The 20,834-nt window shown below is 45.0% G+C and overlaps 1 protein-coding gene across 2 annotated transcripts; it reads left to right on the forward strand.

Moving 5' to 3' along the window:
• Window positions 1–6,838: 6,838 nt before the first annotated feature.
• LOC116387870 (BTB/POZ domain-containing protein KCTD1) lies at window positions 6,839–19,693 on the forward strand. Of its 2 annotated transcripts, none has more exons than XM_031855312.1 (5): window positions 6,839–7,196; window positions 13,031–13,209; window positions 14,239–14,383; window positions 15,908–16,213; window positions 18,481–19,693. In XM_031855312.1, exons 1-5 carry the CDS (start codon window positions 7,188–7,190, stop codon window positions 18,640–18,642), a joined length of 801 nt encoding a protein of 266 aa, XP_031711172.1. In that variant the 5' UTR covers window positions 6,839–7,187; the 3' UTR covers window positions 18,643–19,693. The 2 variants fall into 2 exon arrangements, with proteins under 2 accessions (XP_031711172.1, XP_031711171.1); XM_031855311.1 differs by lacking the exon at window positions 6,839–7,196 and adding an exon at window positions 10,856–12,289.
• The last annotated feature ends 1,141 nt before the right edge of the window (window positions 19,694–20,834 follow it).

A 20,834-nucleotide genomic window follows, 5' to 3' on the forward strand; every position in this document is an offset into this window, starting at 1 on the left:
ATCAATGATGGATTGGCTCATCTACCTTCAGATTATGTCTCCCCATGGCCAGATAAATGTCCAGGATGTGTGTTCCTTGTGAGTTAAGTCTCTGAGAATAGCTTTGTGTAATCTCATTCCATCAGCAGAGAGCACAGGAAATGATACCACTTTGTGGTTTGAAATAGAAGTGATCTGTTATGTCTGCACTTTATTTCCTTTTCTAAAAGAACAGGTGCAATTCAATCCTTTTTTCCCCTCTCCTGTAATGTGGAGGAAATGATCAGCCCCACTGATCCCGCTTCATCAACGGAAGTTGTCTACATGGTGCAGCTATATTGCGTTTGCAAGGCTAGAATGCCACTATAAATCAGGTTCTAAATCAAAATTGTTTTTTTTTACAGATACACGGACTACCCCCCCACCGCGTTTCACCTCTCAACCCATGTAAGTGCAGTCTTTATGTGTGTCAACAGCACCACCCACTGGGCCACAATGGGAATCATCTGCTGTGTGCAATAATGCTCCCATCTGTATTTCTCCAGGGGAGGGCACCCACGAGCCTTGGATGTGCAGGTTGCACTGCAAAACATGGGTAGACACAACTCAGTTTATTCATAAAATGTCTGAGCCACATTTCATTTGAAATTGGTCCAGGCCATTAATTCATAACTAGACAGGAGGATTAAGTGTTGCACAGCCCTATAACAGGAACCCAGTAATTGAAAGGGAGCCTGAGCTCATACAAATGTATTTTTTTTAAAATATGGCTATTCTTCTGATTTTTTTTTTTGTACAATTTTGTATTTTCACCCAAGCTGCATCTCATTACTTTTCTGTATAAAAAGTTGTCACAGTTGTAACTCTTGAAAACTAGTGGTGTGAAATGTAAATGAGTGCTGCTCTTCAAGGCCCACTGGAGTCACTGGTTCTCTCAGCAGCGCTACCCTTTACCTGCAGGTAGGCTGCCTGCATCCCCGAAGGCTTCACTGGCTCAAGGCCAGCGCCCTTTTCACATCCCCTTAATCATTCTTTACAGCCCAAATAAATGAGTAGATAAATGTCATGTTTCATGCATCGACTATTTCCTCTTGGGACACTCGATGGGGGGGGGAATGGGCCAGCTCGGTTTGGATTTATTGGCCTTTGCTCATCTGAAGATTAAACAGCGGAAGGCAGGCGAGGAGAGCGCTCCCCTGTCGGATTGGAAATTTGGTTTTGTTACGAATTTCCCATTGGTGATGGAGAGTAAAAGTATTCACATGTGCGTACAGAGTAAGATATTGTTGAAATAATGTGTGAAGCATTGACATTCATTCTGCAAACGTGACGGTCAAATCCCCCCAAAAAAGTCACGAGAAAAAGAAATGTCCTCCTTGTGTGTTGACTAAAGTTCCAAAGGCTTCCTGCAGACGCCTCACTTAGAAAAGGGCTAATAAAAAGTGACAGCAAGTGATGGAGCAACACTTTCCCCGCTGTCTGTTTGTTAACATGGTGGCTTATCAGCGAGATGTTGAGCAGAAAACCGATAACGCATGGATGGCCTTCACAGAGGCTGCCTCCATAATTCATTCATTTACATTCACAGTCGTTGCCATTACCAACAATGGCTATATGACGGGAATGTTGTCACAACCGGGGCTTCATTTGCACATCATACAGATGCAGGAAAAGTATATCTCAAAGTGCATCTCATGCTTATCTAAGTGAGCACAGGCAGATTCCTTTGCGAGTTGAAAATTCAGATGTTCAATTCCCAGCACACAACAGAAGGGGCAAAAAGATAAAACACACACCTTAAAGATCATTAGCAATTAATATTTGGGGATTCGTGAAGAAAAACAGCGTTAAACACTTGTTTAATAATTCATACTATAAACAAGAAAGTCTCTCACTTCCTTAATAATTTAGACGTAAGCTAATGTTGATTTATTCAGGAAGGTCTCTGCCACCAGCACCGCCTGGAGTGCCCAAATTTGAATTAAAGTAGGACAGTAGCAGGCGAGTCTGTAATAACATTTGTATAATTTTATTATTGCTCTGGGCTCAGTTCATTTCCTCCTCCAGTAGCTGCGTGAAATTGTTTGATTCTGGAAACTGCCTTGAGTCTGCGGCTCTGGGGTTGGAGGGTGGTACAGGAACAGGAAGGCATGCGACACTCTCTCTCTCTGTCTGATGCTGTCAGACATGTAAACACACACACACACATGCACACACGCACACACACATGCAGAAAAAGAGAGAGAGAGAGAGATAAATAACTTTGTTATTCTGGGTTTTGTAATACTGTTACATTGGCTCACTTAATAACTCAAGCTGTCTTGAGAATATGATTGATATTCTCACTCACCTTGTCACTTCTAATGAATATTTCACTGCGTTTGTGCCAGATAGCTAAGAAGCGGAATAACTCATTCATTACATTATCAAATCATATAAATATGAGGGTTTGTGTTTACGGCTTTTCTTTACCGGCAGGGAGATTGCGGTTTCTTGTTGATATTAGTCAAAGAAAGTCACTCCCACTGTTCCTGTGCTTATGAGTTTTGTTTGTCGAGAAGCGTAATTGGATGACAATCCAGCTGCTTTTTCTTAAACTTTTCCGACCAAGAAATATTCTGTTCGGCCCACGAGGAAGTATTCAACTTCATCATCATTTGGAGGCTTGCTAAGCTATCCAGTCTTATCTTGATTTTGTAGTTTGTGGTGTTCCCTCTACTGTACTGTGATTTTGTTTCCCGATGATAGGACTATCATTTTCCAAAATGCTAATTTGCAAAACTCTGATTACTCCAACACAAACAATCAAGTTTGGGAGGTATTAGCGAATGTAACGCACACCTGAGACCCCGGTGGCTTTGACACAGGAAGGGCGGGTGGAGAGGTTCTGATTGGTTTCCTCGGGGCTCTGCTTCCCACCCGCACACATTCCCTCACTCCCCCCCTTCAATTCCTTTATGCAGAGAAGCCCAAACTGCAGTTTGATGAAACACATTTGTTTGACTTAACTCTTGCCTCGCCATCACGAGCTAAATCTCGGAGGCCTGTCGGTGTAATGTGGCCCAACAGCAATTGGGTTAATGAGAGGATATATGTACAAGTGCGGGACTTGACCGGAGGAGCTGTTTTCCATTTGGGTTTGGTCTGCTCGTGTTATTAGGGAAACCTTTATTATTGTTGCCCTCTAGTGGGAACCATATAATAGGATTACATTTTATTAGAGCCTCCCAGCATTACCCAAGCAGCCCCCTCCTCTTGTCTCTCTTCCCCTCATGGTAGTGTCACTGACTCCGCTGCCCGCTGTGGGTGGGGTGGTTGGGATTTTGGGGCTACGTGGACGAACGGGGCCTGCGAGCGGTGCCATGCAACGGGGGATCCTCATCTTTTCTTAGTTGCAGAAAAAAAAGTGACTTGCAACTTGACTTGAAAAAATCCTGACTTCACTTTTGCCAGATATGAATCTGAAACTATTTCATGAGCAGAATATACTCTGACGTGCGTGTGTGTGTGTGTGTGTGTGTGTGTGCTATGCTTGCTTTGTACTCTGTAATAACCCTTATTGCAACAGTGAGTCAGAGACATGTACATGCACAGCTCCACAGAGTTTGCATTCAAGACGTTTCCGGGGGTAGAGCATAAACAGAGACACAGCTATCGTGCACGCTGTGTACTGTCTGCTCATACTGAACTGAAAAAAGATGCTCCTCTGTCATATAATTACCATTGTTAATGTTTAGCCTGCCAAGGCCATACTTGATGCTCCGACTCGGACTACATTGTAGCAACGGAGTCGTTCTCCAGAGCTGAACGCCTTCATGCCAAAGACAATATTTGGTGAGCAACTCGGGCTGTGCAAGCCTGCAGGGCAGACGTCGGGCTCTTTTCCGCCCCACTCCCTTACACAGCCGGAGGCCATTAGAGGGGTGTGGCGAGTACAGCAGCAGGTATGAACATGGTCTGAGGCGATGCCAACATCTCTCCAAGTCTACGCCGACTGGTTTGCGAGGACCAGGAGAGGCGATGTCAATCAGTTGGTGCCACTTAGATATTATCTGGCACTAGCAATGAGGGTCATGAAGAGCAAAACCAGGATCTAGAATGTCTAGTCTAGTCTAGAGCCTTCCTTTCAGCCTGTTAAGTGCCCCATGTTGTAAAAAGTGAGATTTTCATAAAGCAGGTCTAAGTGCTATATAAATACTGTGAAAGTATTGAAAAAGCTCAAACCGTGGAGAAATACACAAAGCCTGTATTCAGAAACTGCCTGTGAACGGGCCCTTGGGATTTGTTAACGGTTGTAATATTACAACTATACCACATATAGAACATTTCACAGTTTTAAACGTAAACATTCTAAAATGCGTAACAGTTTAATTACGGCAAAGAGCCCTGAAAAGAAGGACGAATCATTACGCCATGGTGCTTAGCTGGTGGTGTTCTATGGGAACCTGATCATAATAGAGACTCTTTGTTATCAATAACTAACCATCTATCAATATGTATGGGTTGCTTGATACCCGGCTGCAGTGTATGCCAATGACATCAGCTGACAGGAAGCCAACATGGAGCCAGGCTGTTGCCTAGCAACGCAATTCCATTGAAAATTTGCTAAAAACTTTGTCAGACGGAGGGTGAACACAGGTTTATTCAGACAGACGGCATGAGAAAAACAAACAGCAAAAGCATGTAAATGTGTTCTCGTGAAAAAACACAAGCGTGAACCTGGAAATGAGCTTAATATGTCTCCTTTGAATTGTGTCAAATTTAAGCTCTGAAGTGAAATTATATAACTTTCTGCTCAACTGTAGCCTCTTTTGCGACACGTACGGGACAATGCTGAATGCTGAAATGCTGTCCGACTGTAGCACAAGGAAAAGAGGCTCGAAGAGTCAGCAAACGGACTTAGTGATGTCCGTTATGTTTAATGTCTGCTAACATAAGCAGCTGGTCATACCAGACCAAGTGAGGCTGTAGCTGAAAACAATGTAGTGAATTGGGAGAGGGGGTGTCGTATTGTATTTGGACTTTTCATTTGTAAGAGGAAGAATGTGTTCCATAGTCTTGCTAAATTGTTTAAGCTTTGGCAGAAAAGAAATTGCAGCGAGCAGAATAAGTTTTCCAGGACCCCTCTCTCCTCTCTCCTGGGAATGCATTGATATCCCTATGATGTCATCAAGGCAAGGCCCTTTCTGTTTAGAGCAAACTCACATCTGCAACCAATCTGGATAATTTGTCCACCAGAATATGGTGCAGCCAGCTAACGCTCGCCTGCTGTTCCTGATGTGGCAGTGAGGTCTAGATCCCAGCGAAGTACTATACCGTTAGGACCAATGGCTCTGTTTTTTTTTTTTGGGTATCAAACACCACATGTATCCAAAGATCTCCACTGGTTAGCCTCAACAACATCTGATGTATGTTTTGAATACTGAAGTGAGAGGATGCCATTATGAATGGGCTCCGTTTGTGTGCAAAATGGATAACGCATGGGTTTTTAAGGCCCGAGGGGGGGAGGGTTCTCCGTTCACTAGTTTGTCAGACTAATGGCATAAAAATGTTTGTGTGCGTGTGTGTGTGTGTGTGTGTGTGTGTGGGATGATAGTTGGGGCTTGGTGTATCATGCGCCTGCCAGTAACCTCTGGGGCAAATAACTTCATTGTAACGCTTTAATCCTGTGTTTGTTTTCCCGTGGGACGTGCTGGTCAAAAAGTGGAAAGTTTAATGGCCCTTGGATTGGACAGGAATGGGATAGCTGGCCTTTCCCCCCAAAAAAAGTGTTTCTGTTTATCATCAACAGAAGATGCTGGAAGAGGGGGAAACTCTTTTGAGGAGGATTGGAAAAGGCTTTTGTTTGTATGCTCTCTTCCGTCAGTCGCCGCCTGACGTGGCGTTCTTATTCCACTAAACTTGGGAGCAAACTTGGACGGGCATAAAAAATGCACTGCCTGTTTGTAAATATTTGTTTCAAATGAAGGTTGCCTCTGCAATTTTTGTTCTGCTTTTTCCTCTGCTTTTTTTTTTTAAAGTTGGGCACTGTTACAATAACATGGCAAAAATTGATTTGCTCTCATAGCTGCTGTTAGAAGAAGAAGAAAAGTTGACCTACTGAACAGTAGGGGGCGCAAGCGCGGGTCATTTCAGCCTTGCTCCACTGAAGTGTGGGGAGAACTGTTGAGGTTGTAAAGGAATAACTGTCAATTGTGGCGCATAAAAAAATATCACTCTTGACTTAAGACGGAATAATCACGTATGCTCACATGAAGGATTGCCACCAAAAGGAACGACTTTAAACGTGCACTCCCTTTTGCTGACTGCGCTCCCCCCCAAGTAAATCTAAAAGCCTCAGAAGTGCCTCAATCTTCCCGAAATCATGCATGGTTGAACATTTGAAATGAGCTCGCACATCACCCTCAGGCGCTGATTCAGACTTGATTGGGGCAAGGCGAGCTGCGAGTGCTTATTTATACGGCCACGTCACGTTGGAGGTTGTCCAAGGAAAGAGGCTGAAAGATTGCAAAAAGGAGTGAGAATTTCATTAACTGCATTCCGCTAAATTAATAAGTTGATTCCGGGCTCATCAACAAGTTGTCTGATGCACGTGCAGCGTGGATGGTGTGTGTTGAAGAAGCACACCAGATAGATTAGATGTTAGAGAGGTAAGGGAGGGGAGAAAAAAAATCAAAGGACTCCACCAACAATCTATATAATTATCATCATCTGCTGCTTTTCCTCTCTGGCAAAGAAACACTCCATCCATTTGTAGCAATCGCCCGGGGGAACGTTACATCAAAACTAATCATAACGATTAAAATCAGCTTCTCTGCGAGAGGGAGGCAATAGGCAAGTTGGAGGCAGGAGGAGTGAGGGTGTTGTAAATGCAGAAAAAAAAAAAGATTTCTTTATTTGATTTTATAAAATAAATAACATAAACTCAACAAAGACTGTGGTACCGCTGCTGCGATCTCTTCCTTTTGCGGGGAGTTTTTTTTATTTTTTTATTCTGCAGATTGGTTTAGACTGGGGCAGAGACATGAGCTAATTGTATCCTGATCTTTGCCTTGAGGGGTTTTGGAGCCCCGGAGCAAGTATTCTCAGTATTTTGTTCTGTCTACCTTAGCCAAGCTATTGCATTTCTCACTGGTGTAGGAAGAGAAGCAGCTCGTGGGCCAAATCGGAAGGGAAAAGGTGCACAAAAAGCTACTTTATGCTTCTCTATGTTTCAGGTAAGCGGAGATTTATTTGGTTTGCTATTATTTCCGAGGCTGGGTGGACTGGGACGTTGAGGCGCAGCAGCTTTTACGCATGTGCCAAGCGATTCGAGCGGTACAGTTCTTTAAAAAAAAAAATATTTAACCACTTCCTGGCTATTGTTCCTCATTAACTGTACAAATATATGCGCGTGGCTAGCGATATAAACGAGGAATTGGTACATCTGGTTTTGACACGACAACAGCGGCTTAGACTGCGATCCTGTCGAGCAAAACGCTCTACTTGTCCGCCGTGTGAATTCGCTCCTGGCGCGTTTGAGCTCCGAAACACATCGCCGTCTCCCGTGTCGCTGTTGCTGTACAACTTGCTCATAACTTACTTAAACCCGCGGTTTTTGTCGTTTTCATGGAGTGATTTTCTTTCTTTCTTTAAAGTCAGTTTTGTCGTGAGACAGTTCCATTTCCTGGCTGTCCCAGATCTTTTAATGAAAGACGCCATTGTGGAGTAATTTCGCCGCGGGCGTTTTTTTTTTTTCGTATTCTGTTAATTTTTTTTCGTATGCTGTAGCCTACCTTTTTACACACGTCGATGCAGAATCTGTGAATCGTGCTTTAATACACACCGTGACCGTGTTGAGATGTTAATATGTATGTCAACGGAGACAAAAATAGGGGAGACATTTGTCCTCCCCTCTCCTCTCGTGTCTCTCTGACCGCGCCGTGCGTAATCAACTCCAAGGTCCGACTGCGAATCGGCAAATATAGTTTACTAAGTAATAATCTGGATTTATTTCACCTATGGCAACATGTGTTGTCTAAATAAGCATCTACTGAGGAGCATAAAGTTTATACTGTGAAATTATAGCTTACATCCCGAACAAAAAAATAGCTTGCATTTGGTGTCTTTATATTTCTGGCTGTGCTGCAGGGAGGAGGAGACTCTGAAGGACGTTAAAAAACAAAACCCTCTAAGTTTAGGTCACCTGCAATGAAAGTCAATACTTGGTTTCACCAGTTTCAGAGGGCAGCACGAATATAAAAAAAGAAAAAAAGATTGAGATGTTGGGTTGTCAGGACTGATCACTTGGTGGCGCTGTAATAACAAAACCACCTTTTTTTTTTACATGTATGTAGAGCATCTGTGCATCTGTTTCCCAGTTAAGTGTTTCCCACACTTAACAAACAAGACTGATCTGGTAGAGTACACATATTTACAAAGCAGGTTGGTTAGTCCACATTACAGTTCCAAGTTAGTGGTGCTTTGCTCGCTAAATCGGAACCCCATTGGAGACAAATATTGTTGCATTATTTGGTATTATGATTCTGCCACTCCTGTGCCCTGGGACAGTTCTTTCTGTGAACACGCACCACTGTTCCAACGGCCCGCAGCAACCGACCACTGATCACACTTTCTTATCTGTGATGTCACGCTGATGCACCACTACAGTAACTCCACAAAGAGTTGTGTTGAAGTGGCCCTCCTCGTAATGAAACTCGGCGGGGATTGTGTGTTTCTGGAGCGCTGCTACGATGTGTAATGCAATTGGCTGGGATGTAAACTCTGAAACTTGCCTTTTAGTCATTGTAAACAGAGTAGCTGCAGTTCTACGATATCGTTTGGTTCAGTGGAACTCGGATTGGACGACCGTGATCCAGACGATTATTTCCCACCTTTGGCTTTCCAGAGTTATAAAGTGTTTCATCCAGAAAGAAATCACACTTCTCTCAGCTCAGGAGCAGGTCAGCGAGGTCCCTTTCTCTCTGCTAACTTTTTCTTTCCGCTGGGCAGAAGGCGACCTCGGCACCCTTTTCGCTGAACACCAAAGTAGCTGCACACACGCTGAACACATTCTGCATTTTGTCACCACAAACTCGCAGAGCGACCTCTGCTGCTGCGATTTTAAGAAATACGGTCAGTCTGCAGTTGTGACGTGTGAGATTAACTTGATGCCTACCGCAGAAATGGTTACATATCTCTGTACCTGTCAAAATACTGCACTTGTGTAAATGTACGACATTTTGTTTTAAAATGTAAAACACTAAACTCCTGCAGATGTGTATTGCTCGGGAGCTTATAATGCCCAATGGACATTTATAAAATACAGTGATACAGTGATACTGACCAGACAACTCGCCCACAATAATCACCCGGAGCATTCAGCTACGACAGCCTCGCTACCTGTGTTTTGTTTTTACCTTTACAGCCAGCAGTGACTGAAGTGAACCCACAGTCTGCAGTTTGTCTGTGTGTGGACATTTGAAACAAATGGCCACGGGCAACAAAGCAGAAACAACCCATCTAGATTATGTAAATACCAGTCTGCCTGCCTCGAACTGAATGTTAATGCTCCGATCTCAAATGCTAATTGTGTCTTATGCGATATGTCAGAACACTCAAGAGCTGCATTGTGGGATGGAAAATTGAGAGCCGGTTTGCTGCTGATGTTGATCCCAACATGGCCCTTTTGATTACTGCAACAGCAGCGAGTCACTTTGCGGGTAATACAGCTTCAGATGCAAACAGAGATGTCGGTTCCCTGAGATGTAAAGAAGATGTTTAACGTGATGAATTTGCATAGAAGGCTTGAAAGACTGTGATGGAAAAAAAACAACTGGAGCAGCGTGAATACTCCAGGCTTTGATGCACTGTGCCTGTTTTAGATTTGCTTGTGTGCTGCAACGAAATGACACGAGCCGGGTAAAACGGGCAGATTCCCATAAACGGTTTCGACTCGTGACACAAAGGTCCGGAAACTTTGGGAATGCGTCTACGAACAGCCCCCGCATGGGAGACTATTTTGTAGCACCGTGCCAGATTCAAAACGGCAACAGGTAGGAAAAGTGCTGACGTGGAAGGGGCGTGGTCTCTATCAGCCACCCGTCGCATTATGGACTGTGAGGATGCGGCGACCTTTGAACTGTCCCCATGCATCTCTACTACTTCCAACAACTCTGAATGATTTTGTGATACAAGAGCTCATTCCCACCACCAACCGCCCCCCCCCCCCCTTCCCCTACACCTCCCACCCACCCAACCACCCGTTCTCTTTCACTCGCTCTTCTCTCTCCCCCTGCAATTTTCCATAATGCCTTACAGATTTTACACTCAATCCACCTTTGCGATGACAAGGCTTTGAGGAAATCCAATTCCAACCAAGCTGTTTTCAGAACTTACTCTCCACAGGCACACACTCGCTCTCACACTCACTCACACTCACACACTCACACACACACCACCATCTCCACAAATTAGTCAGGGAACAAATTACCTGCATTCTGAGTGTGATCCCACGCACTTTGCCGGCTGCCTTACACAGGTCCCCTTTTGAAGAGCAGCCATGTGATTTCTCTCTCTTTTGCCCCGCAGGCCCCCTTTGCCTTCTGCGAGGGATTCTGGAGTTGAATTTTAAAAACTATGTATGGCTGCTGCCTGCGCTTATCAGCGCGTGCACAAGCGGCATGCAAATCAGACCGGGATCACACACCGCATTGGAGGCCTGCACTCAAAGGCAAGCTTAATTGCTAATTGGGTATCTAGGTGTGAAACTCCCGCTGCCAATGAGAAGCAGGAATGTGGATGTTTTAAGGCCAGTGGTTGAACTAATTAATTTGAATGTGAATGTTATTAAAATTTGTGGATTCCCTGTATTTTCTATGGGGGAAAAAAAAACACAGCCCTGGAGAGTGCTGTGGCAGTACTTTTTTAAACAGCAATTGGATGTTGTGGTCTGGTTTTACACGCCAGGATGTCATTAGCGGGTGGTGTTTTTCACAACGCTGATGTGGTCAGCGGAGGTGGTGTTTACACACCGCGGTCACCATACAGTGACTTTGATATGTGTCAGGCGTATAGCCGATGAGAAACTTACCAAGATGTTAGAGATGCACCGATACTGACTCGGATCAGACTGGATCGAGTATCGGTGACAATGGGCCGATCTGGTATCGGATACCATTATTATGATAAATAGCAATTCAGCACATTTATACATGTATTTATTCGTTACATTATGTTTCGAACGAGTTAAGAAAGTCAAGTTTAACTCTAGCTTGATGTTGCCTTACAGTGAGGCGTATAGCTTGTTGATTAAACACTTTTATTGGATCGGTACTACCGGCTGATACCCAAAGCCCAGGTATCGGGAGTGAAGAGGATGCACCTATCCTCTTTAAGTGTTTTCCTTGAGGGACAGACTGCTGTCTCTGGTAGTTGTCGTGTCCTCGTGCACACAGCGGCCACTTAAGTTATTCATATCCTTCAGAAATGATGAAAAGAGTGCTCATGCATCCGGGCAACTGGAAGTGATCTCACTGGCTGCTGTTGTGTGGTTGGGAAGATTGTCATCAAGTCAGGTGCTTGAGAGTGATGTGTGTTTGTGGGTGGAGGGTGTCACAGGGGGCACTTGAGTGTTTTTTTTTTTTTGGTGTTGTTCTTTTCAGTGAACTTTGGACTTTGTTGGGTCTGTTGTGTTGAAAGGAGGGTTTCTAAACGCATGCTGCAAAAAGGGCAAAGGCCAGCTGTGACGTGCGCGTGGACCCGACTCGTATAAAAAGACGATCCCTCCTTTTTTGTGTGGGTGTGCGTGCGTGTGTGTGTTGGCAAGGATTTGTTTTATTCTGAAAATGCGACACTCGTACCTGCCGCTGAAACAGCGACAGCCCAGAAGAGCCGCAGGCGCTCCGATGCTAATGTTGTCGGGGGCTTTGACTTCTCCCAGCCATTGCGAGGAAGCAGCTCCGCGCGAGAGCCACGGCGCCACTCTCTCCCCCCCGGTGCTCGCCGTCCCGCTCCTCTCGCCTCTCCGCGCTCGGCAGGTGCGTTGGAAACAGCCGACCGCGTCCCGACCCGCGACCCCAACGCTCGCGCCGCGATGGACGAGACGGACGTCATGGACCTAACGCATCAGAAGGCGAGGAAGCGACCGCGTCCGATCGGTTCCGCGGACGAGTCCGTGCACGCTTCCCTCAAACGGCTGCCGATCCGAGCGGCGGAGTACAGGGAGCCCTCGCTGATGTACGCGGTCAGAGGAGAGCCGATTCCCGCAGCGTCTCTCAAGCAAAACGACCACTCGGTGACTTCCTCTCCGAACACAGTGATGCCCGCGCAGGTAAACGCGAAAAAAGTCGGATTTTGTGTGGGAGGGGGGGAAGAAAAGTAGAAATTACGGTCGCTTTTTTGCTGGAGGATGCGAAGTGACAGACACTGGTTTTATTGGCTCCGGTGTGCGAATAGATTGTCTTCCTGTCGTCCTTAAATGTAGAGTGCGCACTATTGTCACGTTATTTCAATACGCACAGACGCCCCCGTTTCCTACTTTCATAGAATGTCGGTAATATCCAACTCTTTGATAATCCTCAGAGACTGAGGTGTCACAGACTATAGCAGGCTCCTTTCTCCCGTCTTCACTCCGAAACTTTTGAGCAGAAGTAATTCTCTTCTCAGAGATGCACTAATGGTGTTTGTAGGTTAACAGGCGCCACTTTGCCCAAATCCTATTACAGTGTTCAAATCAAGAGTCGTCGTTATTGCTCACTTCCACCGAGATTGATGCTCCGAATTAATTTGGTTTTGGAGATTATGGCCCACAGGAGCGGGTGCTCGTGGATTTTTGGCATCCAGGTCAAGGTCAGGCTGCTCCAACTTGCAGAGATGAAAATCTTCCCTCACACTCCTGACTGAGGAGTGTGTTGTGTTACAGAAATATATCAAATGTTCTTTATGTTTTTTTTCCCCACAAATGTTTTATTCCCTAAATATTAATAATCGGGCCCCCTGTGTCGTGTGGTGTTTTGAATTTCACACATCTTACCTGTGTTGACATTGTTGTCCCCTGTGTGTTGTTTTACAGGATCATCGCTCCAGTATGTCCAGGCCCATGATCACTCGATCACCGGTGTCTCCCTTGAGCAACCAGGGCATCCCAACAGCTGCACAGCTCACCAAGTCCAACGCCCCTGTGCACATCGATGTGGGCGGACACATGTACACCAGCAGTCTGGCCACCTTGACGAAATTCCCAGAATCCCGGTGAGTCTGCTCTGCCATGCATCTGTGTTTTTAAGTGTGGAGTTTTTTTTTGGGGGGGGGGGGAGGGGGAGTAGTGAATGCTTGTGTCTGGTGCTCAGCTTGAAGCAGGGAAGGAGATTGCAGTGAGATTCAGCGTCTTCTTTCCGAGCCAGATTTCTTCAGCGTCCGAATGTCATCCTGTGACATTAAACAGTCAAATGTCACATCTCGTCAAATCACAGCAATGTCTCATGGGTGCACTTGGCGGAGAGACTGAGTATAAACGAAATGTTTACTCCTTCTATCCAGCAAATCCGCAGCGGCGGTTGCTTTTGGGTTATGCGGGTCGTATCGCAGAAATCCCGGTTTCCTTGCGTCAGTGGAGCCCACAGTTATTTTGGGGCCGGTAAACAATTTGTAGGAGTGCAGAATGCAGTGCACAGACAAAAGCGACTTGGTTATTCTGACAGATGTCACAGCAGCAGTAAAGGGCCAAAGGGCATGGGGGCCATCTGGAGGCTGGGAGGCCGCACTGTCGCTCCGAGCCCGGGGCCCGAGGGTGACTGGCACCCTGCCTCAGGCAACCAGCTACCAGCTGGCCCTGACCTTTTCAGACCACCTCTGCTTTTCATCTTTTCCTTCTTTCCTTCCTTCACTCTTTCCGTCTGTCTGTCTGTCTGTCTGTCTTTCCTTCCTTCACTCTCTCCTTCTCTCTCTCTTTCTTTCTTCATGGTTGATGCGTGTCTCGAGCTCGGTAACGTGTTCATGTCTGTGCGAAGGTGTGAAAAACATTTCAGAGCTTGAGAAAATGAGTGAGTCACATCCCTTTGCACATGCTCTTGCTTCACATTATCATTTTATTTTTCTTTCTTTCTCTCTCTCTCCATTGACTCCCGCTATGCAAGCATCAAACAACATAAGCTAGAGAGCAGTGTATCGATAATGCATAATACTAGTTATATTAAGACATGTAAGATTGTTAATGTTGACATGTTGTCCCCTGCTCCCTCTCTGCCTCCCCCCACCACCCCGCCCCTTCTCCGTGGGTAGAATTGGTCGTCTCTTTGATGGCACAGAGCCTATAGTCCTGGACAGCCTGAAGCAGCACTACTTCATTGACAGGGATGGACACATGTTCCGCTACATCCTCAACTTCCTCAGGACGTCCAAGCTCCTCATCCCAGACGACTTCAAAGTGAGTGGGTGTCCATCCTAGAAACTGTAAAGTCCCATCAGCCAGTCAGCATTCTCCCACAACTTCGCACACACAATGAATGCTAAGGCCGTGGAATGCCGTTGGTCGCCGGGCACTCCCTGACTTGCTGGAAAAACGGTTCCCATGCTGGAGACAAAAGCATGAGGGGCAAACCAAGCTCAGTCGTAATGCATTTGCTCGTCACGAGATGCAGTCCTGCTCTCCTCCAGCTCTTAGCGGCCAAAGATTCTTTTGGGATATGGAAGGAAAACAATAAGCCTGCATCAAGGCAAATAAATAAATGTCCCGGCGCCCATGTGGTAGATTTCATCAGCGCTCTGTGTTCTTAAGCCAAGTGGCCATCTAGGGTGAGTCTCACTGTATGTGACACATTAGAATTCCTTCTCCCCCCCCCTCCCTCTTTTATTACTCTTATGTGTCATTTAGTCAGTAATTACTTAACTTGCCCCGGGAGGAAACAAATAACCACATTATCTGATGGACTGTCCACAGTGTGACTCAATCACTGCAAAGTATGTCAGCTAAAATAAGCAAAGACAAAAGACAGGCTCAAGTTCAACCTAAGGTTACGTTCGCATTGATCAGATCTTGAGAGGGGCCTGAGAAAACTTGAGCGCCGTGAGATTTTGAGTCCTGCGGGTAAAGGATCTGCTCCTTTACCCCACGCAACCCTGTGTTACATGTTGCACTGCTTCTCCTCCACTCTGGATCTTTTGTAATTTTTGCTGAATGGTGTCTTCGCCTGGGTTTATTGCTCGTTCATGTAGAACAGCGGTTTTCAAACTACTGTGCGGTTTCCTTTTTTAGGTTTGGGTGCACATTAGAAAGAAAATCACAACCGTAAACTGATTCAATTATTCTGTTGGTTTATTTTTTTGCTCTCTAGTACAGCAAAAAAAAAGCATTTAGGCTGCCAGCCTCATCCTATTCAGTTTAGTCTGCTTTAAAATACAGGGGAAGTATCTTTGTACAGTATATATAAAATAGATTTTCTTTTGATTGCTGGAGGCAATTACAGAGCTTTAAAATATATAAATAAACAGGAGAGATTCTGGGCTATTGAAATGTTAAGCATCTGTAAATGAAAAAAGTCAAACTACTATTCCTTTTCCACACATTATATTAATGATACTGACACAACTCAAAGTTTTTGCTAATCACAACCCTCCCAGTGTCCCAGACCCTTACGACCCAGGATGAGTCACATACTGCTTTCACTGTTATTTTGTGGGAAATATTTATTCACTGTGTTTAATACTTTCTCCACAAGTATTATTTGGACATATTTACTTTTGTCAGACAGGAGACAGTAAAGACCTGATATGGGGTTACATGGTCAGTGTCTCAAACCTGCTGGCCATCAGAGAGCCTGCTCTCTAAAAACAATTGGTACCGATGACAAAACTTGTTCCTTGACCCGGTAAAGTGAAAATGGACACAAACAGAACTACATAACATCCATGATATCCTAATATGTCAACGGCTTTGCCCCGTCTCCCACAGGACTACAGCCTGCTGTACGAGGAGGCGCGGTACTTCCAGCTGCAGCCCATGCTGGCTGAGCTGGAGAGCTGGCGCCAGGACCAGGAGCTGAGCCGGGTGTCGCGCCCCTGCGAGTGCCTGGTGGTGCGCGTGGCGCCCGACCTGGGCGAGAGGATCACGCTCAGTGGCGACAAGGCCCTGATTGAAGACGTGTTTCCAGAGATCGGCGACGTCATGTGCAACTCTGTCAACGCCGGCTGGAACCATGACTCCACGCACGTCATCCGCTTCCCACTCAATGGGTACTGCCACCTCAACTCCGTCCAGGTAATGGGGACAGTGGGCTGCTGTGGGTGTATCGCCATTTATACCGAGCGTTCCTCAATAAGTATGAACACTAAAAGTTGATAAAGTATGCTTTTCTGTATTTCTCCACTCACTCATGTGCCCGAGGCTTTGACCGAGGTGATGATCTGTTCACCCGACTTTTTCTCATCTGCAGTTATGCTGTAGACTTTTCAAATTTGACTGATGTCTGATTGCAAAATGTTATCTTCTTTAATCTAATGGAGTCACAAGAACAGCCTTGCGGAGAAAAAAAAAAGAGCCCTTTGATGAGTTCATCAAAGGATCAATTTAGCAAGTCGTCATTAGACAAAGTCTACCACTATATCTCTACTTTTCTTTGATCTGACCGGAATAATGATTTGGACTTCGGCTCCGGAGCCGGTGGATGGTCAGCTTTAATATCACGCAACCCTTTGCGGCGCTCATGATTCGGTCCTCATCTCACCCAGTCGCCCTCTCATGGGAAAAACAAATCCGCTTAATCTATGAGTCATTTCGATTGTTTTAAACGTTGCCTTTGAAGTGGGGCGTCGGAGCCGACCCGCACAGAAGGGACAGTAAATGGGTTGAAGGTGGATTTCAACCCATTAAGTGAACGGCTGACGCCTTGAATCATGGTGGAGAGTCACCTTAATGCTCAAACTGAGGTGGCAAACAGAAAGAGGAAGTGGGCAATTCAGGATGCAGCGAAACACTTAGGCAGACATTTTTAGTGAGATTTCTTAGCAAATATAAGATCTGCAGATCCACAAAACTCATATTGATGTACTTTAACACCGACAAATCTTTGGGGATTTGCAGGCTAGTGGTTCTATACCAAAATAAAGCAAAGTTAGAGAAGTAGTCTCGCCATATGAGGTTATTTTTGCGAATGAAAAACACCATTTACTCTTGTCTTTATTAAGACTTTTAAGGTGTTGGGGAAGTTGGGATTTCTAGGGGAGCAAAACTACGACTTGAAGTCTGTAATTATCCAAAGATATCACGCTATATGCTGTGTTGAAGGATTTAATATGATCCTCTCATAGGCACATTGAGTTCTAAGTGAAACCACCCTTCTCAGGCTCAAACAAGACTTTAACAAGAAAACTTCTAACACCAAGTAAAACCTGTTAAACTCATCTTTTATATTCAGCATGTATTTGGCAACATCGTATTCCCCTGGTTATTGATATATTGATATTCCACTAATTCATTGATGGTGAAACGCTCAGATACGCATCAATAAACGATGGAAGAGGGGCACATTTGAAAAGATTTCACAATGATTTTGGACTGTGTCTCCATCTGAGGAAGTCAAATCTCCATCTCCCTTGGAAAAAGAATACACACACACACACACACACACACACACACAAACAAACCCGTCTCTGAAGTGTGTGAGTCGTGGAGAGCAAGCAAGAGAGTGAGCATGCTCCCTGGCAGGTTGTCCCCAGGCAGGGCCCATAATCCTGTTTGGTTATTAAAGCACGCCGGCGGTGGATGCTGTATCTGCGGCTAATGGAGGCAGGGCGGGGGTTTTGAGAGAAGGAAGGGGGGGGGGGGGGGGGGGGGCGGCCGGCGGGGGGGGGGCCTTTGTAGTTTTGGGGGGGGGTGGGGCCGGGGGGGGGGGGGAGAAATGGGGAGAGGTTTTTTTTTTTGCTGAGCGGTCCACACTGAGCCAAGTGGCAGAGAGAAAGCCTCACAGCTCCCTGGGGCCTCTTCATTGGAATGTGATCCTACAGCCCCCCCGGACACGTCTGTAGATGTCTGCAAGGCCGTGAGATCAGGAACAGCTACGCGCGCGCAGACTGCGCAGACTAAACACACACACACACACACACACACACACACACACACACACACACACACACACACACACACACACACACATACAGCAGAAAACAATGAAAAACAAGGCAAAACGAGAGGCTCTTGGTTTTCGTGAAAGTCTCATGGAAGTCTCATCCAAGTTGCCGTCAACAGGCCGTATGTTGAAGCTCACTTCCAGAGCCGTTTCCTGTGCTCGACTTAGCTCTAACTCTGCACCATGTGACTAAAAGAGTTTTTCTGAGTTTTGCAGTAAACAAAAGGTTAGAGGTGACATTAATGTCCGAGCGTCCTCCACGGATGATTTATCGGGCATCTTGACCAGGTTGGCAGCGGCTACAAGCGCTGCCTGTCACCAGAGTGCTAGTGTAAGATGCTGACGATGCTTGTGTTTCGACTGACATCTCCCTCCTTCTATGCCGTTCCACCTCTTCCAGGTTCTAGAGCGCCTCCAACAACGCGGCTTCGAGATTACCGGCTCCTGCGGCGGAGGCGTGGACTCGTCCCAATTCAGCGAGTACGTCCTGAGGAGGGAGCTGAGGAGGACGAGTCAGCGAGGCTCCAATTCGAACAGGATAAAGCAGGAGCAGCTGGACTAGAAACCTCCCGAGCAGCAGGAGGTGCTAGACTTTTTACTGTGGCGGCCAAGCGCTCGATGCTGCAGAGCTCTGTGGACTCTGTTTTTTTTTCTTTGTTTCCTTGTCGATGTTTTTATTTTCTTAAACTTGAGAACCACCTAGAGAATTAAAAATGAGGTGCAACAGGAGATTTTTTTTGCCATAAGAAGATACAAGACATTTGATAAGTTTGAGATTGCAAGGACATTTGTGAATGTCGAGCCCCCATAAACCAATTTAAAAAAAGGATTTATATACGCTGGATCCCCAAACAAAGTTTGTTTTAAAACTTGGAGCCTACATTAGGTTAAATATGATTTCTATTATACCCATATAAATTAAAAAAAAGGCTTTTCTTGCTTGTGTAGTATCTTGCATAGCTTGTCACCAGTGACTTGATTTTGATGTCTCACTGGCAAATTGGTCTGTTTTTATCCCTCGCTGTAAAAAGGTCACTAATGTGTTGCTTACAGTACAGAATGTCTCAGTTGTCATAAACAGTTAGTTCCAACAAAGCATCTTTTTTTCACAACTAACATGATGTTGAATATTGTGATACCAATGAAGTGTTTTTTTTTTTTTTAAACTTTAAAGGAAGTTGTTTTTTTGGATTATGCCATGAGATAGTTAAAATTAGGATCATCCAAATGAAACACCCCGGACCATTCTGTATGCAGTAAAGGAAATACTTTAGTAAATTATAAGTTCACACCATTTGCCTCATTGGGGAGTATAATTGAATTGGATCATAATATTCATAATAGAGTCAGGACCTGTACATTTGATCATTGTATATGTGTTTGTGTTTTTTACATTGAATCTTTTTAAAGCAAATTTGTTGCCTCTGACATGACTGAACAGATTATTGTACCACCCACTCCAAGATCACTTTTACTTGTAGCACATATTGATATGAAGTTGGATATAAAGTATTTCTAACATGACTGACCCACCTACGCTCCCTAGATTTGAGTAAAGAGGAATGTAGCAAAAAAAAGAAAAAAAAAAAGTGAAATAAATCTCAACAAAAGTTGTCATGGTGTCTGTTCGCTGTTTGTGCATCGCTCTAGGGACTGCTATCACATGTCTGCATATAGTTACACAGTAATTCCTCAAATCTGAATTTACTGCATCTATCCTAACTCCTGAATGTGTTCAGCGTCAAACAGGAAGCCAAATCTTTTACATTATGTAGTGTTTTAGCTCTCTAAAGCTAACTTTACCGAGGCAATATTGTACCTTGGAGGATTTATGCTGGTGCATCAGCGACTGCATGGGGCATTCTTTACTTAGTTATATTGAATGGAGCCGACTTCTCCACGCAAGTCCTGTCAGTTGTGCTTCCACATATCCCTGCAGGGCCAAAATCCAAAGTGAAATCCCACACGGAGCCCTGTCGTCTTGTCTTCATCCCTTTTGGCAGAATCTCCACTTTCTTTGGCTATCTGCGGTTTATGCTATATGTCTCCCTTTCAGGCCTCCTTGCCCTAGATTCCCTTTTGACTGACTGTTATTCTCATAGGCCAGAGGTGCAACTGTGAGTGGTACACAGCCATGCTTTGCTCTCAATCATGAAATCAAAGTATTCACGGAGCAGGCATCAAACACATCAACACTCAGCTAAAACTATTCTGGTTTGCAGAGTTAAAATAAGTTCAGCTCAGCATTCAAGTGTTAGAGGCAATATATCACTGATGGATTATTCTTAACAAATTGGAATATGATAATTCCAATATTCAACCTAATAAGGAGTCATCGTATTCAGATTGTCCACAAATTCTCAGTATTGATCTTTTTAATTGAGCAAAACACTGCCTGATAAATATTCAAAACACGTCATTTTCATTAAATTGCGAATACTTTTTTAAGAATGGTTTTCTTTCCAGGAGTTGAATGACAAGATGGATATCACTCTCATTTCTGTACAATAAATATAAAGCTGCAGCCGGCAGCTGCTTAGCTTAGCTTAGCACAGGAACTGTAAGACCACAGCCTGTCATGTGTGCACCTCGGTTTTGGTACATATTAAACATAACCTGTTAAATATGTAAGCTTTATAGGTGCTGGTGAGCGCCAGGCTAGCTGTTTCCCCCCGTTTCCAGTCTTTGTGCTAAGCTAAGCTAAGCTAACTGGCTGCATATTTACTGTTCAGACATGAAAGCATAGAATGAAAA

Source organism: Anarrhichthys ocellatus, unplaced genomic scaffold (assembly GCF_004355925.1).
Source record: "Anarrhichthys ocellatus isolate YVR2014 unplaced genomic scaffold, GSC_Weel_1.0 scaffold15, whole genome shotgun sequence".
Classification (NCBI taxonomy): Eukaryota; Metazoa; Chordata; class Actinopteri; order Perciformes; family Anarhichadidae; genus Anarrhichthys; species Anarrhichthys ocellatus.